Source organism: Lottia gigantea (assembly GCF_000327385.1).
Source record: "Lottia gigantea unplaced genomic scaffold LOTGIsca_87, whole genome shotgun sequence".
NCBI lineage: Eukaryota > Metazoa > Mollusca > Gastropoda > Lottiidae > Lottia > Lottia gigantea.
The window spans coordinates 663,250-678,220 of record NW_008710867.1 but is presented as its reverse complement, the minus strand read 5'-3'; the positions used below and the strand labels follow the sequence as shown (position 1 = coordinate 678,220).

General features: G+C 37.2%; 2 protein-coding genes across 2 annotated transcripts; one reads left to right on the top strand and one right to left on the bottom strand.

Moving 5' to 3' along the window:
* Positions 1-168: 168 nt before the first annotated feature.
* Positions 169-3,169, bottom strand: LOTGIDRAFT_197549 (hypothetical protein). The gene is made up of 3 exons (XM_009067892.1): positions 3,120-3,169; positions 2,620-2,806; positions 169-2,377 (listed from the first exon to the last, which is right to left on the bottom strand). Coding segments are annotated over exons 1-3 (1,278 nt in total). The 5' UTR covers positions 3,122-3,169; the 3' UTR covers positions 169-1,288.
* Positions 3,170-4,301: 1,132 nt separating this feature from the next.
* On the top strand, positions 4,302-9,312 carry LOTGIDRAFT_236784 (hypothetical protein; the record flags this gene model as incomplete). The annotated part of the gene is made up of 9 exons (XM_009067891.1): positions 4,302-4,331; positions 5,327-5,480; positions 5,787-6,089; positions 6,455-6,574; positions 7,040-7,237; positions 7,606-7,796; positions 7,960-8,195; positions 8,462-8,670; positions 8,879-9,312. The coding sequence occupies 9 exons, from the start codon at positions 4,302-4,304 to the stop codon at positions 9,148-9,150; spliced, it is 1,713 nt and encodes a 570-aa protein (XP_009066139.1). The 3' UTR covers positions 9,151-9,312.
* Positions 9,313-14,971: the final 5,659 nt, after the last annotated feature.

The following is a 14,971-nucleotide window of genomic DNA, read 5'->3' as shown; positions in this document are numbered from 1 at the left end:
CTTTATTTCTTCCACGTTTTTGTTTTTTTTTTTTTAGTCTGCGTATTCAGTACTTATACCTTGACTGCAATAGCCACTATTATTGTATTGGTATGTACATCTGTAAATGTATTCATATTGCTAGTCAACGTTATCAAAGTTATAAAACGATTGAGCACTAAAAAACATGAATAACAAAATATTTATCATTAAAAATATAAAAATAATTTCATTTGATGAAAATAAAAGGTAATTTACATATTTTGTATAGAAGAAATATACCATATCAATAATAGAAAAAAAATATAACAATATTGATAATAAAAAAGAGACAAATAAAACATTATTAAAAAAAAGGGCAACATGGTCCTGTAATGGGCCATAAAATACATTGAATGCCCTTTATATAATTTCATGATAGCTTTAAGTTTCTGTTATGAATGCAAAAGAATATGCAGTGTATATTAATAATAATGAAAATGATACAAAAATACAAGAAGAATAAGCATTGGTCCTGTAATGAGCAATGAAATAAATTGAATGCCCCTTTTATAATTTCATGATAGCTTTAAGCTTCTAGAAAATATGATATATAATAATAAATGATGAAAATAATCATATTATCAAATAATGAAAAATAATATTTATGGTTATGTATTGCTTTCTTTGAGATCATAATATCGTGGAATTATTCGTAATACTAGATCATAATATTGCCCCACCCCCTCGTCATCTCGACCAACATACACAGATCCATGACACTTTGTCATAATAAGAATAGTTTTGACTAGAGAGCGTCAGACCTGGCAAATTGTTTTGATTCGTACCCTTCATCTCCAGAAAGAGTTATCCCCTTTACTTCCTCCTGAACACCAAACATCACCTTACTCTGGATTCTAATCCTAGGAATAGCAGTGATATAACTGGTTGAAACGTCACCAGACATCACCTTATTTGGATATCCCAATGAACTCCTTCTCTTCTGATTGATGTTTGGTGCTTATCTAAATATCTTCCCAAGCATTCCAAATTCGAAACACGAATATCTGAGACCTCCCAGAAAAGGATCTCCGGAACATTCTCATATGTTCGAAAAAATAGTGGCATCACTTGGTATGCTGAAAATGGGAAAATGTTTTAAGAAGATGCTCCTTTTGGAGATGCAGGCTGATGTTATCACAGGATCGCTTGTGGATTTTAATGAAATCATCTTCAAAGCAGTAAGATTTTGATTCTTTACGTCTCATTTCCGAAGTTAATTGTCCTATAACTCTACTCCACAATGAGCAAAGTGCACCCTTTATATCGTTTATTGCAATGGTACCTTTGACGGTATTTCACCAGCTTCCTTTGCATACATCAACGTATCGATGGGATTCTCCCTAATGTGAGGGTAGAGCTGCGCGGTCTCTTCTTCGGCATCATGTTTGTACAAGTAGCTCTTCTTATACAAGTTCCAGAGCTCCTCGATTAAGTCCCTCATCACCAACGGAGTGGAGTTCGTGCAAACGACACGCAGCAAAAACACACCATCATCTCGGAGATACCGATTAACGAAGGTCTTCACGTGCGTCCTGTTCTTTGAGACGTCCACAAACATCCCTAAATACTTCTCAACGTACTGGATGCGGTTCTTTCTAAAGGTTACTTTATAAAACCATCGGATTAAACTGTAGCAGTTTACGGCTGCGACTATGAACAACCAAAACCAAATGAAGATGAAAATTTTTTCTAAAAACAGATTGATGGGAAGAACACATTGGGTGGTATGCGGTTGTACGTTCGCCAGTTGTCGTATCTTGTAGTCGCAAAAGGTAACTTTCGGGAATCTCTCTGACTCCGGCATCTCTCCGGCTTCGCTTAAATAATAAATCACCTCAAATCCATATACACTAAAATTGGTGCCTAGGAAATGATTCAACAGGAAAAATTGTCCGACAACGTTTGCAAAGTACAAGATTTTGGTAAAAAGGTACAATCCTACTAAATATGTCCCGTTTTTCGATCCAAGAAAGAAGAACACGATTCCTAAACGACTTATTTTACTGCGCAGGCGTGAGAAGAAATGGTAGTGATGCTCGCGCTTGTAGATCAGCCATCTTGAAATATGTTCTGCCAGTTGCTTGATAGTGGTGTCCCGCGATTCTATATCGCCAAATTGCGTGCTTTCAGCTAAGGAACCGATCTTGGTGATGTTGACGCCGGAATTTGTATTCAGAGCCCGCCATATCAAATTTGGGCATTTAAAGAGTAAGATTTGAAACATGAGAATGACTGGAACCCATTGGTAATACTTGATCTCGTTCATTTGGCGCTCCTTCTCATATTGGGGAATGGGTTCGTCAAAACTCACTCGGTATGTGTTCTTGATCCAGCACAGGTTCTCTACATAGTCCTTCTGAAATAGAGAAAGAGGAACGACCATTTAGTTTAATAGCATAACCAAGGACTACATTATCGAGGGCTTACTGCTAGAAGCTGAACATTCCTTTTCGAAACCTCGGGCATTTAGAAAATCAACATTGATATGATGACCATACCAGCCAGAGTTGACAGACATGAACACCTCAAATTATGCTTACCAGTGTCACCAGGTGTTCCGAAAACCTCAGAGAAAAATAGACATGTGTATGTACTTACTCGATCCTTTTCAAGGCATTGGATTGGATCACCGGCAAATTGCTTGGTGGTCACGAAAACGGCGAACAAACCAAAAAGAGCGACGGTGATGACATGATTCAATCGATCCACAAAATCATCATCTTGTATTGTATTGATACCAGTAACCTTGGCAACAGATCCAAATACTGCAGAAACTATTCCAAGCCTAGAAATAGAAATATATTACTGTACAGAATACTAAAATGACATCTGCTCTTTCATTATAGCATCAAGCTTTGAATGGGCACACTGTCTTGACGGCGCCTCCGTGAGCTTTCTTTGACAGCACCTCCGTAAGTTGTCTTTGACAGTGCCTCCGTAAGTTGACTTTGAAAGTGCCTCCGCAAGTTGTCTTGTTTTTCGCCACAGACGCACCAATGTGTAATCGACAAAATAATCCTTGACAATTTTGCTGAAACCTCTCACGTCATTGAGACCTCAAGCGCAGAATGGCATGCTATAATATATGGCTGACTTACATTCCTTATTAGATAATATATGATAAATTGTTCACTTTACTCCTTTTCGAGAGTCTCTCGATTAATGCCGCAATATTTTAAAATACAAGCAAGTATACAGTAAAGCGATAAGGTCCGGTCACGTGATATAGGAGTGACACTGCCAATTTCTATTTCTTCATAATGGGAGTGGCTTTTTTCGTCATTCTTGGTCACCCAATTCACAGATTGCATAGTAATTTTCCTATTACTATTGTGTAGCTATTTCCGATTGACAATTGGTATTGGTCTTGAAATAAACGGAATATTCTTAGAAACTGAGTTGAATTAATATGAACTTCTGTATTGTATTTAAATTATTATAAATATTCCAGAATAAAATTTAAATATCTTAATGCTTAAAACCAAACTTAACGAAAAATTTATAAATTTATTTATTTATTTATTTATTGTAATTTCTGAGTCTGTGATTATTTCAATTGTATATTGGTCGATTTTGTTTATGTCTTATATTTATGGACTGACGAATTTGTTTCTTTCGATCAAAATAGAATATCGAACATTTAATTGCTATTGAACTAACGTTTAATGTTATTTGCCTATTGTGAACGCGGTTTGCGTCAAGGCGAACCATTTAGCCCTTCTCTTTTCTATTAATGCATTAATGAATACGACAAAATAATTATGGCGAATGTATATATTGTTGAATGTTTTTTTGTGTTCGATTTCTATGAAATTAAAGTGGGGATATCAACAAAATCGAGTTCTTGACTGTCCCCAAAATTTAAACATTCGACTTAGTATTTAGGCATAAGGCATAAAGTATTTCCTTTTTTTCCATTAAAAAAATTAACCCCCAATTCGTTGTTGTTTGATGGGTTTACATCTATAACAGATCTCATGACATATTTTCAATTTGAGATATTGTATCTTTAATTTGGAAAAGTAAGAAACATTTTTGGACCTTGACATTTTTTGGACATGTAAATAATGTTACTGTTCGAAATTGTGTAATTCGAAGGATCAAAATGTCCGTAAAGACGATGTTGATGATCTTTTGTTTATGTTTATTAGTTGATTTGTCTTCTGGAATGGTAAGGATTTATTTGTTCAATCATTTGCTCTGTTCAAACAGCCGTCTTTTCTTGGGCCGAAAAGTGTTTATAGTTAGCTGATATTCCCTATTGAGATTATATATACGCAATGGGTATCGAAGAAATAGTGGTTGTGAGGGTGTGTGTGTGTGTGTGAGAAAGAGACAGAGAGGGGGGGTGCCTGCTACCACCCCATCCCGTCAATCAAGTTTATGTCGGACACCAACAAAGGTATTATTTGGTGTTCTTATGTCACGAAATATGGGATAGCCACTTAGACAATTTCAATGAATTTGTTATAACATTTTAGTCAAAATCCGTCTTATTGTATAGGATTGAATGTAACTAGTGTTGTTTGTCCTATGAGAAAGTTCACGTAGGTTTATAAACAGGATATGTGTAAGATGATATACTCCCGCTATATGACCGTTTTACAGATATTGACGGGTGCAGTGTGTGCATTCGAAGCATAGTCTTTCAAATGTTTAAAGTATATAATCATCTTAGATAATGTTTCTGATTTTGGTTCTATATGTCCGTTGGATTCAAATAAATGGAAATGAGCAATATTGGCCAATTCTGAGAAATTTTGATGTCGGCCATTTTTAGCCATTTTGTTAATTTTATAAAAATGCTAATTTTTCCTAAACAAAACAAGATATTTGACCGAAATCCTTTGGACTCAAATGGCCAACCATGGCATTTAAATATATAAACTTATGATACAAGATTTCCGCCATTAAGATAGACAATCCGTTCTATGAAGTTTGTCCTCAAAGCTATGACGACAACGGAAGCCATTAGATAAGAGTACTCATTCCCATTTGAGGTTTTGCTGACTAATTTGGCGATGATATGGACAAAGTGCATGTCAAGTATTCAATAAAGTGGATATCGGGGAAGGGCGGGTTTGATTCTTCCTATAGCACAGGCCCAGGATGGAACAAATAATGTATTAAGAAATTGGTATAAGTGGCCTGGAACTGCTGGGTAATTTACAGCGAGTGTTAGCTCAATTAGGAGCAGAAAAATGCAATTCAATTCATTTCATTTTCAGATTATTATACGCATATTTCTAAATTTAGCTTTAAAATAAGCCCGACCAATTTTTTAACGATTTTCTTTCTTTTCCAGATACACACCATCACAGCTGGAGTAAATATACCATGGTCGATCAAAGAGAGCGAGAAGTCACCACAGAAAATATGTTTCACGTGCACAGAACCTGTATCCATTGTTACCATTACTCCGACCTACTGCTCGGCTTGTTTTGATGCTTGGGAGGACGGTAAGTGTTCAGAGGAATCAGTTGTTGCTGGAGGTACTCCCCTATTTTCAAAATTGTAAAATCAAGCCATATCCTCTCATTCGGAATAAATGGTCTGCATCCCCCAAATAAATTGGATTTTTTTGTATTGATAGGGACATTATCCTGAAAAAGACACTGACATAAGATGTTGGCCCTTTTTGGGTCACTTTATGAACAAGATCAGGGTATCCCGGTCTCTTTAAAACTTTGGAATGCCACGCCTATTTCTCAAATCAGTCCAATTCTTTTACTTACCCTAGGACCATTTTTGTTAATGAATTTCAGGGTCCGGCAATTGCGTATACTACCTCCCCAGAACTACCATCTTGAATTACATCAGAGCTTCGTCTTATAAGATCAACGTTAAATGCGAGGACAGTGGATCCCCAGTAACAGCAACAGTCAACCTGAACGTTATACCCAATTTCCCGCCAACATTTGACGAGGAGTCTGGTCAAATTATCTCCCTTGATACGACTTTAAAAGCTGGAAGCCTTGTCAAGACGATCGCGTTCACTGATGCAGATGACACCATATATACCTTTACCTTATCCGAATCTCCGAATAACGGATTCTTCCGAATTACAAGTAAGTATCTATATTAGTTGGGATGTGAAAAGACGCTTTCACATTTCACTTCCCGCTAATGTAATTTCATATAACAGCTTCTTGTTTCTTAATGATTAATCCATCTAATGACTATATATATATATAATATGAATATATAGCGTTGTTGTTAGATCATGAGACAGACCTGTTCGTTGAGGCAGGTCTTCAGGTCTATAAGAAAGAGTTTGAGGTGAATCATCAGACGCAAAAATATGAACTCTTGACGTCAAATATAATGCCACCTTCTTATGTAGAAGTTCAGTAGATCAAATTTATGTCCATTGCTTCCGTTACCGTTACTGTTAAAATAGTCAAGTGGTCAACCGTCCGTTTCCTTTTTTAAGATACTGGTGAGATACGAGCTATCAAAGACTTGAACACATTCTGTGAAGAGGAGACAGTGGAGATATCACTCTCTGACAATCACAACGCTCCTGTATATTTCTCGATTAGATACGACCCAGGTGAGTAGCCATTTTAATTCATTGCCCATAACCCTTGTCCTTTATGTTGCAACTGGCACCATGTCCTAGACTTAGTGGATCTGGAATATATGCCACAGGGTGGTTCACTATTACTAATTGTCTATTGAGAAGATAACTGACATCTCTGCCCAATAGCAGCTTTTGGTAAGTAAACCCCATATCCCAATGAAGCGTACGATATATCAGCTTAGCTTGGTTAGTCTTGTATATAAAACTGAGGGTAACCACAGCAAGCTATGCACAAAAGCAAACTGTGCAAAAAACTAACTTAGATACGGTATTTGCAATTGCTTATATTTAGTAAATCTTAGATTTGTGCTCTGTAGTGGCCAACTATTACTAGGTAGAAAAAATGGGGTGTCGTTAAGCCATATCCTACAGCAAAGTCAAATGCTTAATATACTTCCTCTACTGTAGATCTAAGATCAGTCAACTATTTTCCAGGCAGCAATGTGCGACCTGTCCTGAAGGACTGGAACAGGATCATCAACTATCCAGAAAACAAATTGGTGGTCCTATACATCGATGACAAGCTGGCAGATGGCAATGGTTCGTCGTGTATCGTCCGGTCGAATCCACCAGGACTCTCGGATCTTGGTGGTGATTTGTCCATGGGGTATTGTCCGAATGGCGTAAATGCAAGTAAGTTTTATATCATTTATTTGAATGGAATCATGCGGATACGTGGAAAGGGGTGTGGGGGACAGTGGCGGAGCCAAAGGGAGGGGGGGGGGGGGATTGGTAGAGGGGGCAGTACTAAAAGCAAAATTTTGGGCAGAACTGTGTTAGAAATTCGGGCCCCTCCCCTCCCGCCACTGGTCGGAAAAGGGGTGTGGGGTGGTGGAAGGACAGTAGTTTGCTTGTTTTTTTACAGTTGTGTGCATCAAAAGGAATTTTTGATTTTCGTAAGGGAAGAAATAGTCGTTGATGAAAGACGGATCCAACCTCAAATAGATCCTTCTTCGTTTAATAAGCATCAAAGTATCGTAACATCCAATGTCATTTTTCAGGATCAAGAGTAACGATAACAAATCCTTCAAAATACAACTTCGAGACGGACCCTCCTATTAATCTGACGCTGCAGTACGCCAACGGCAACTGCCCTTCCAATACTCGCTGGTTGGCCATCAACTGGTTGGATGTACCCGAGAGACCAACCTTAGAGGTCACCAAGCCGGAATACAACGCCAATGAAGGATTTGTGAGTTTTGTTTTATTTGATCTGACCAATGTCTTTTCTGTAGATTATATACTACATTGCTTTCATATTGGCCCACCTCGAATCCAGTTAAGTCTCTCTATCTAAAACTTAAAGCTTCCAAAAGTCAGTAAAGAAAATTCAGGGCATTCGTGGTTTGTTGTAGGTAAAAGTGAAACCCAATTATGTAATCACAGACGAAGACCTAAACGAGAAGCACACGTTCCGTTTTACTGGCAGTGTTAACAATAATTTTGATATCGATGCGAACACTGGCAAAATCTTCACAAAAACGTATCTGGCAGCTACTTCTGAAGTTGACATCTACACGTTTAATGTAAAGGTCGCAGATAAAGACGGATTGGAATGTCTATTTGCTGTTACGATCACTATCCGAGTAGCGTAAGTTATTATTTTCTAGGAGGGCATAGCCTGGTTCTATAACATCTCAATAAATGGCATGGGAATGGGGGTGCTTTTTCAATATAATCGATATACTCGGGCATATGTTCCTTTCCGTTTTTTTTCTTTTCCAATTGTTTAGAAATCTGTACAACATGTCTCACACTGAGATTCGGTTTTCTCAATTCTCAACGACGCTTTTCGATAACTAAAAACAACTTAAACAAATGGACATGTAAATGAAGGTACTGTTTATTTTTTTGTAGAGATGTGAATGATCATGCACCGGTGCTAGGCACGGTTCCTGAGAGGTACCAAGCTACAGAATGTAATGGTCCACAGAAGTTCCTCACAGTGACTGCCACTGACGATGACTTTGGTATTAATAAGAAGTTCAAGTTTGTAGCCACAACATCTGGGAGTCTGTTCATCAACGAAGCTGGTGAACTGTATTTGATCAAACCAGTAATTCCAGGTGGGTTTTCACAGCAGCTTAGTCCGCAGTTAATACTAAAATATTAGCTTGCGCATTCATACTTCGACGGGGTGCTTGGCAATTGCAGGAGTGATTTAGCGCTTCTTCATGTCACTTGTAACGATACTCATTCGAGCTTTGACCTCATGACATCATCAGATATTCCCACCAATTAAAACCGCCGTTCTAAAGATTCTGTCGTTTGCAGGTCAGCAGGATATCTTGAATGTCCAAGCAGTAGATCGAGGCGAACCAGCCCTCTTCAGTGCTAAAAAGACGGTGACCCTTTACGGTATAAACTGTCCGACAACACCAACGGTACCACCACCACCTACCACGCCTCTATACGTACCTCCACCTACTCCTCCGCCTACGACTACACCAACGACGACGACTGAAACGCCACAGTCTGAGGGAGCAAGTACTATGGTACATTTTTGGTTACTTATTGCTGTGTTATCATTGAATCTTTTGGTATAGTGTAATCAACGTCGCACAATACCCCCCCTTACTACTACATTTCACATCCACATTCAAATGAGGATTTTTGGTTACAAAAATTGATATACCTTTCGGACATTATTGACGGTAATATGTAAACATTCTCTGATTTCATTCAAAGGATTCCAATAAAAGTCCTATAGATATGGGCTTGGATAATAAACACTAAAAGCTCTGACGTCACTACTCCCACGTAAGATAACAAGTCTGTCTCAAATGAATTGTGATATTACTCTCTGTGATATTTTATTTTATATACTGCATTAAAACCATACAGATAGCATGCTACCCTTTCAACCCGTCCGAACACTTACTTTTACGTCAACGCGACTTTCAATTGCCTGTGAACGCAATAAAGGCAATAAATTCCATTTTAACGAAACATGGAACTGTTATAAATAAATCAAGTATTAACGATCCGAACCGCAAAACGAGACCTGGAATCCTAACAACATATACTGGCAAAACACTGGTAGCAGCTAATGAAGGAGTATATCAATCATAAATGAGTAAGTATTTCATAATGAAAAGTGGTATCAGATGTCTAGAAGAGTTAAATATTGACGATTGGCCAATTCCACTGTAAGATTTTGCAGTGGAATTTTCTGCTGTGTGAGGGTATACTATATATATAAGATGGTCGTCTCGTTTAAATTTGGGACGATCCAGTTTATTGATTTGGATCTTCCAAAGACAGGAGCGTATGTTTTGATGGACCAGGGCGGACAGGTAGAATTAGCCCACGATCCACTCTCTGCCCTGAAATCCGCTATGCATTGAAATAAAAGGACGATTTTTTGCAAAAAATTATTTTCTTTAACGTAACAACAACAATAACAGTAAAGAACTTCCACAGGCTTCGTTTTAGCAATTTCACTTCCTATTCTGTTGCTTATTCAAAAAACGGTGGTCAGAGGCCTGAAGTGCATACTCTTTTCTTCAGAGAGATTGATAAGAGGTTTCCTAAAAAAACATTACGTGTATCGGGGACTAAATAGCATCAATTTGCAACATTCCGATTTTCAATCAGACTTCTTTGGTTCCTGCAATTCCACAAAAGTGTTTGATGACGTCACTAATCGCAAAATATACTCGGATCACATAGGCCCTTCGCGATTAGTGAACAAATCCTCATAAATTAGAAAACCTCTTTGCAGTCCCTTTAAGATAACGCAGTAACTGGGTTTTGCGGAATATTTGTAGCTATACCAAAGGGGATATTAAAAGTTCAAACCGCCAATGCGTCATTGGCCCCTCAACTGTTGTTACTATAGAAAAACTAAACCACTGTAATATTATCGGGAAGTCCTAAATGACCGCCAATGTGACTTTTTTGAATTTCTGGTATCACGCTTATGGAACGTCGTATTTGTTAATAATGATGATGATACCAGATGACGGATCTAGCAATCATCTTATTTGTTACTTAATATCGCAATTAATTTTCAGCCAATCATAAAAATTACTATTACTGAGCTAGAAGATTGTAAGCGGTTTCCGAAAACCACACATATATGAACACATCCTTTGAGTTTGGGTTTATTTTTCGATGTGCCTGTGCTCATTTTGTGTCATGCGTCCTATTCACCGAATGTCAAAGGTACTGGGTTTGTATGCAAAAGGGAAGATTTTCCACGTATCCTAACCAATCATTACGAAGCTGTGACCCCCTTTGCGTATCTTGGGAGGTGGTTATGTATCCATTCAAATTAAGCACTAATAACACACTGACTGTAAAGTAAAGTTAACAATGGACGAAAGCTTTTCAAACGAATGCCTGTGGGTGCACTTAAATTGTCAAAAAGTTGTTACGATTTTTTCACGTCTTCATTGTATTGTCGACTTTACATTCTTTTGAAATCAGCCTAGATATTGCAGTCTCTGACGGAGTTCCATGCTTTCCAGTCGATCCCTCCGCTGATTTTCGGACACAAGAAGATCAGCTAAAGATGACAAGGCGCCATTTATGGACAGACGTCCTGCTCGTTTGGGATTCCCCACTTCCGTTTTGTAACCGGAAATGACATTGTCTCTGCCGTTTTCTGGATCATTTTTAGACCAGGTTTTCACGACGGTTTTTATCCTTACATTCTCGTCGTCATCCATATCCGGTCGTTCCGTCTTCGATAATTTTCGTATGCGATTTGATGTTTCATGGATCAGATTTATAAGATTTTTAAGAGAGACTTGTTGTTGGTGAATGTCCATTCTTTTCTTTTGGTCACTGAACATGCTTTCCAATCTTTCCCGGTAGAGATTTTGGTGGTCTGGATCCGTTCCAAAATAGTTTTCATGAAATGATGCTTTCGAGTCCTGGATTCTATCGTCTGGTATGTCCGAGGCTGATCTAATATGTCTACTACTTTCACTTTTTCTATTCATAGAATAGCTGTGAGCGTCATCAACTACGAAAATGAATAAACATAACACCAATACAGACAGGCTTTTGTTCATGTTCCATTCCATCTTCATAGCTGAAAAGATAAAATAAGACCATGCTAAAATATATTTAGCCTACATATGCGCGTAATCACTAAAGCGAATATTTTCCGAAGATAAAACAGTTTCAAACAGCTATACGTGTAATGAACGCCGCTTTCCATCTTCAAATTGGCATGCTTTCTGTAAATGAAGCAGGTACATTTAAGAATTTGGATAACAAATTTGTAGACAAATCAAACAGGTCCACAAGTTGCTATTGAAAGCAACTTCTATTTCAGATATCCTAACCAACGGATTAAGTAAACTTTGATTGACATTCCTCATTACAAGATATGAAGGTATCAAAACAGTCTAAGCAATGTAAATTAGGAACGAGTAGACAAATCGAACATATCCGGAAGTTGTAATTGTAACAGTTTCTGTTACAACTGCCCAAAACAATGGTTCGAATATATGAGCAGTAATTATACGTAAAAAAAATTACATGTGAAAAGCACGTCTATTTTGGCCAGGTGTTCAGTTCATTATTTACATATTAAAGGTGTGAACACTTAGTGAGTAAAATGACAGTTATTGTGAACATTTAGTCTGACAGAGTAACCTACATAACGGGTAAGTTATTTGAGAATGATGTAATGTGTGACCTAGTTATCAAACGCACGTGTATTCGAGTTGCGTTCGTTATACCCTGTTCTACTACACCCTATTGTCATTCGTCGTTAATGAAGAGTCTTTTTAAACAATGGTTACTCTATAAATGCTCACTTTGTCCGTTCGTCTTTAAAGGAAGGTCTTTTCTCAAGTCTTAAACAACTTTTTACCTAATTTGAAACTGATCTAGTTATTCTATTCGTATTTCCCGGGGCCATTCCACCCACCCTCCTTCCTCAAGAACTGGATTTTAATTTGATTAATGAATTCTTGAAATAAGATACAATTCGATTGTCAACTTTTTCGTTGGTCTTCATCCGTTCATTTCTTTGTAATGCAACTGTGGATTTTCATGCTGAAACTGAGTTTCGTCCGTGCATGATGCTTTAAGAAAATTGTTGTCAAAATGACATAAGTGAATGATTAAATAAATAAAATAAATAAATAAATAAAAACTCAATATTTTAATGGTCTTCCGGCTTCGCTATTGGCTTGTTGTTGTTCTTGTTATTAGTCTTTTGTTGTCATCGTTTCCGATATCATGAGCACTATATTTTAACAGTGAACATATTTTATTGTTTTAATTCTATACATGTATTATAAGTAATAAATTACTTTCATTACTTATATAAGAAGAATAGGGTTCACATAGTACGTTCTTATACATTTTTTATAAGTTTTATGTCTTTGTTTTGAACGATCTTCATTATCCCGAATATGTAGTTGTATAGAAGTAGGACGTTGAGCGCTATTTCATTTTGTGAAACACTTGCTTTAAGTGGAATTGCAGGAACTACAGACGTCTGATTGAAAATTAGGATGGTGCCAATTGATGCTATCAGTGTCCCCAACAACACTATCCCTTTTTCTGGTATTCGTAATGTTATTGATGGAAAGCAATTTATATCATGTCTGTTTTTGAAGCTAGTTGTTTTCATGTTAAATTGGCATCGAACGCTAGACTATTAGTTATGTACTTAATTTGGTTACAGATATTGTCTTCTGCCTTTAAATGTTCAAATTAAGCTTATAAATAGATTATAAGATATTACCTTGACAATTATATTGATAGGGGATCGATCGTTTTAAAGGGATGTTGCAAATTAATTTTTTCTTATGGATTTTGACAACCCCTTTAATGGAATTGTGAAATCTAATTAAATTTTTTTCAGGTGAAAGTCCCTCGTTTGATAAAATTTGCTCATATTCCAATTTTCAAAAATCGATCATATTGATTGGTTAATATGACTAAGTTTTGAAAAAAGAAGTTATGGACCAATCAAATGAAACTTGCCTCAGTTCGCTTTAGTTTTTTCTGAACAATTTCAATATCAGATGAGAAATTCATACTGGGACTTGTCAACTTTAAAACTTAAAATCAATGGAACGGAAATGGTTTTTTAGACGGCAGACGCGATTCTAACCTACAGGGCAAATTATATTCCTACTTTCAATTTTATTGTTGACACATCTAATAGAAATATCTTCTGATTTTTCAAATGTTGACTTTTGTAACAAATTTTAACAAAATGGTGTTAATACAAGTTACAATTAACTTCCCTAGGCGGGTTGTAGCTCAATCGGATAGAGCGCTTAAGTTTAATGACTTGCTTGATTATGTCGGGAAATGGCGGTCATGGAATTTTTGTATGTGAAAGCCTTAAATATGCCACCTTTTTATCAACAATCGTCCTTCTTCCAAGAACATACTAGTACCAGTTACTTCCCTTGAAAGATGAAAATTGTTCAGAACATACTTTTTAAGTTTGGTGGTTCGTTCAAGGTTGGTTTATTGGTCTTCTGTAAGGAGAATTTTATATCGACAAGTTGTATCAAGGGATAAATGGTAAAAACTCGTACTACCTGTGTTAAGGCAAGCTGTTGATCATTTATCTTGCTGCCTGTCATGGATCATCCCGATGTTAAGCGGTACTTAACAGGGATAATAGATTGTCCAAAGGTCATTAGAGTCTGAGTGTACTGTAAATATCACAGGTCGGCATCACACGAACTCAGTGTGTCTAAATTGGGAATGTCGCTGTTATTGCATTTTTAGAACCATGCCTAACATCATGGCAACTGTTTGTGATCGCCTGGAATTTCGGTCGTCTTATGGACGTAATATTGTTTCCACAAAATGCTGAACCATTGGGACCACAAAGTAGAGCAGATCAAGTCGCGCATTGAAAGGTTCCGCTAAGGGATGAAGCATCTTCGCCAGATTGTCCAAAAACTTCCAAGATTTTTGTATGGTGTCCCAAAGCTATTTAAATGCAGATTGTTCAAAAACTTCCGGTTGTGTTTCTGTTGCGTCTCAAAACTATTCCTTTAGACTCTGTAACGTTTTGTTCCTCGTATTTATCTCTGCCATGTTCTTTCCGACTTGGCGGGCACATCTCTTTTTAAGCTGACACGAGAATGGCAGATGAGGACTTTGACGATGACCCTTAACATTTCAACTGGCGGTACATTTCTAAATAAACTCAACCAAACGTGATCAAAAATACTTTGATTTGATTTAACGGAACCTGCCTTCGTTTGAAGCAGTAAATCCTTCCATTCAGACTGACATGTGAAGGAAGAATGTCAACCAGGGTTTAGTAATATGCTGATGAATCTATTTGCCTGGGAAGTAGAAGCAAGGGTAGGTGAATGTGTTCCCAAAGGATAGTAGTAGATGAGTAAGAGACAGAGGATAGTTTTAACA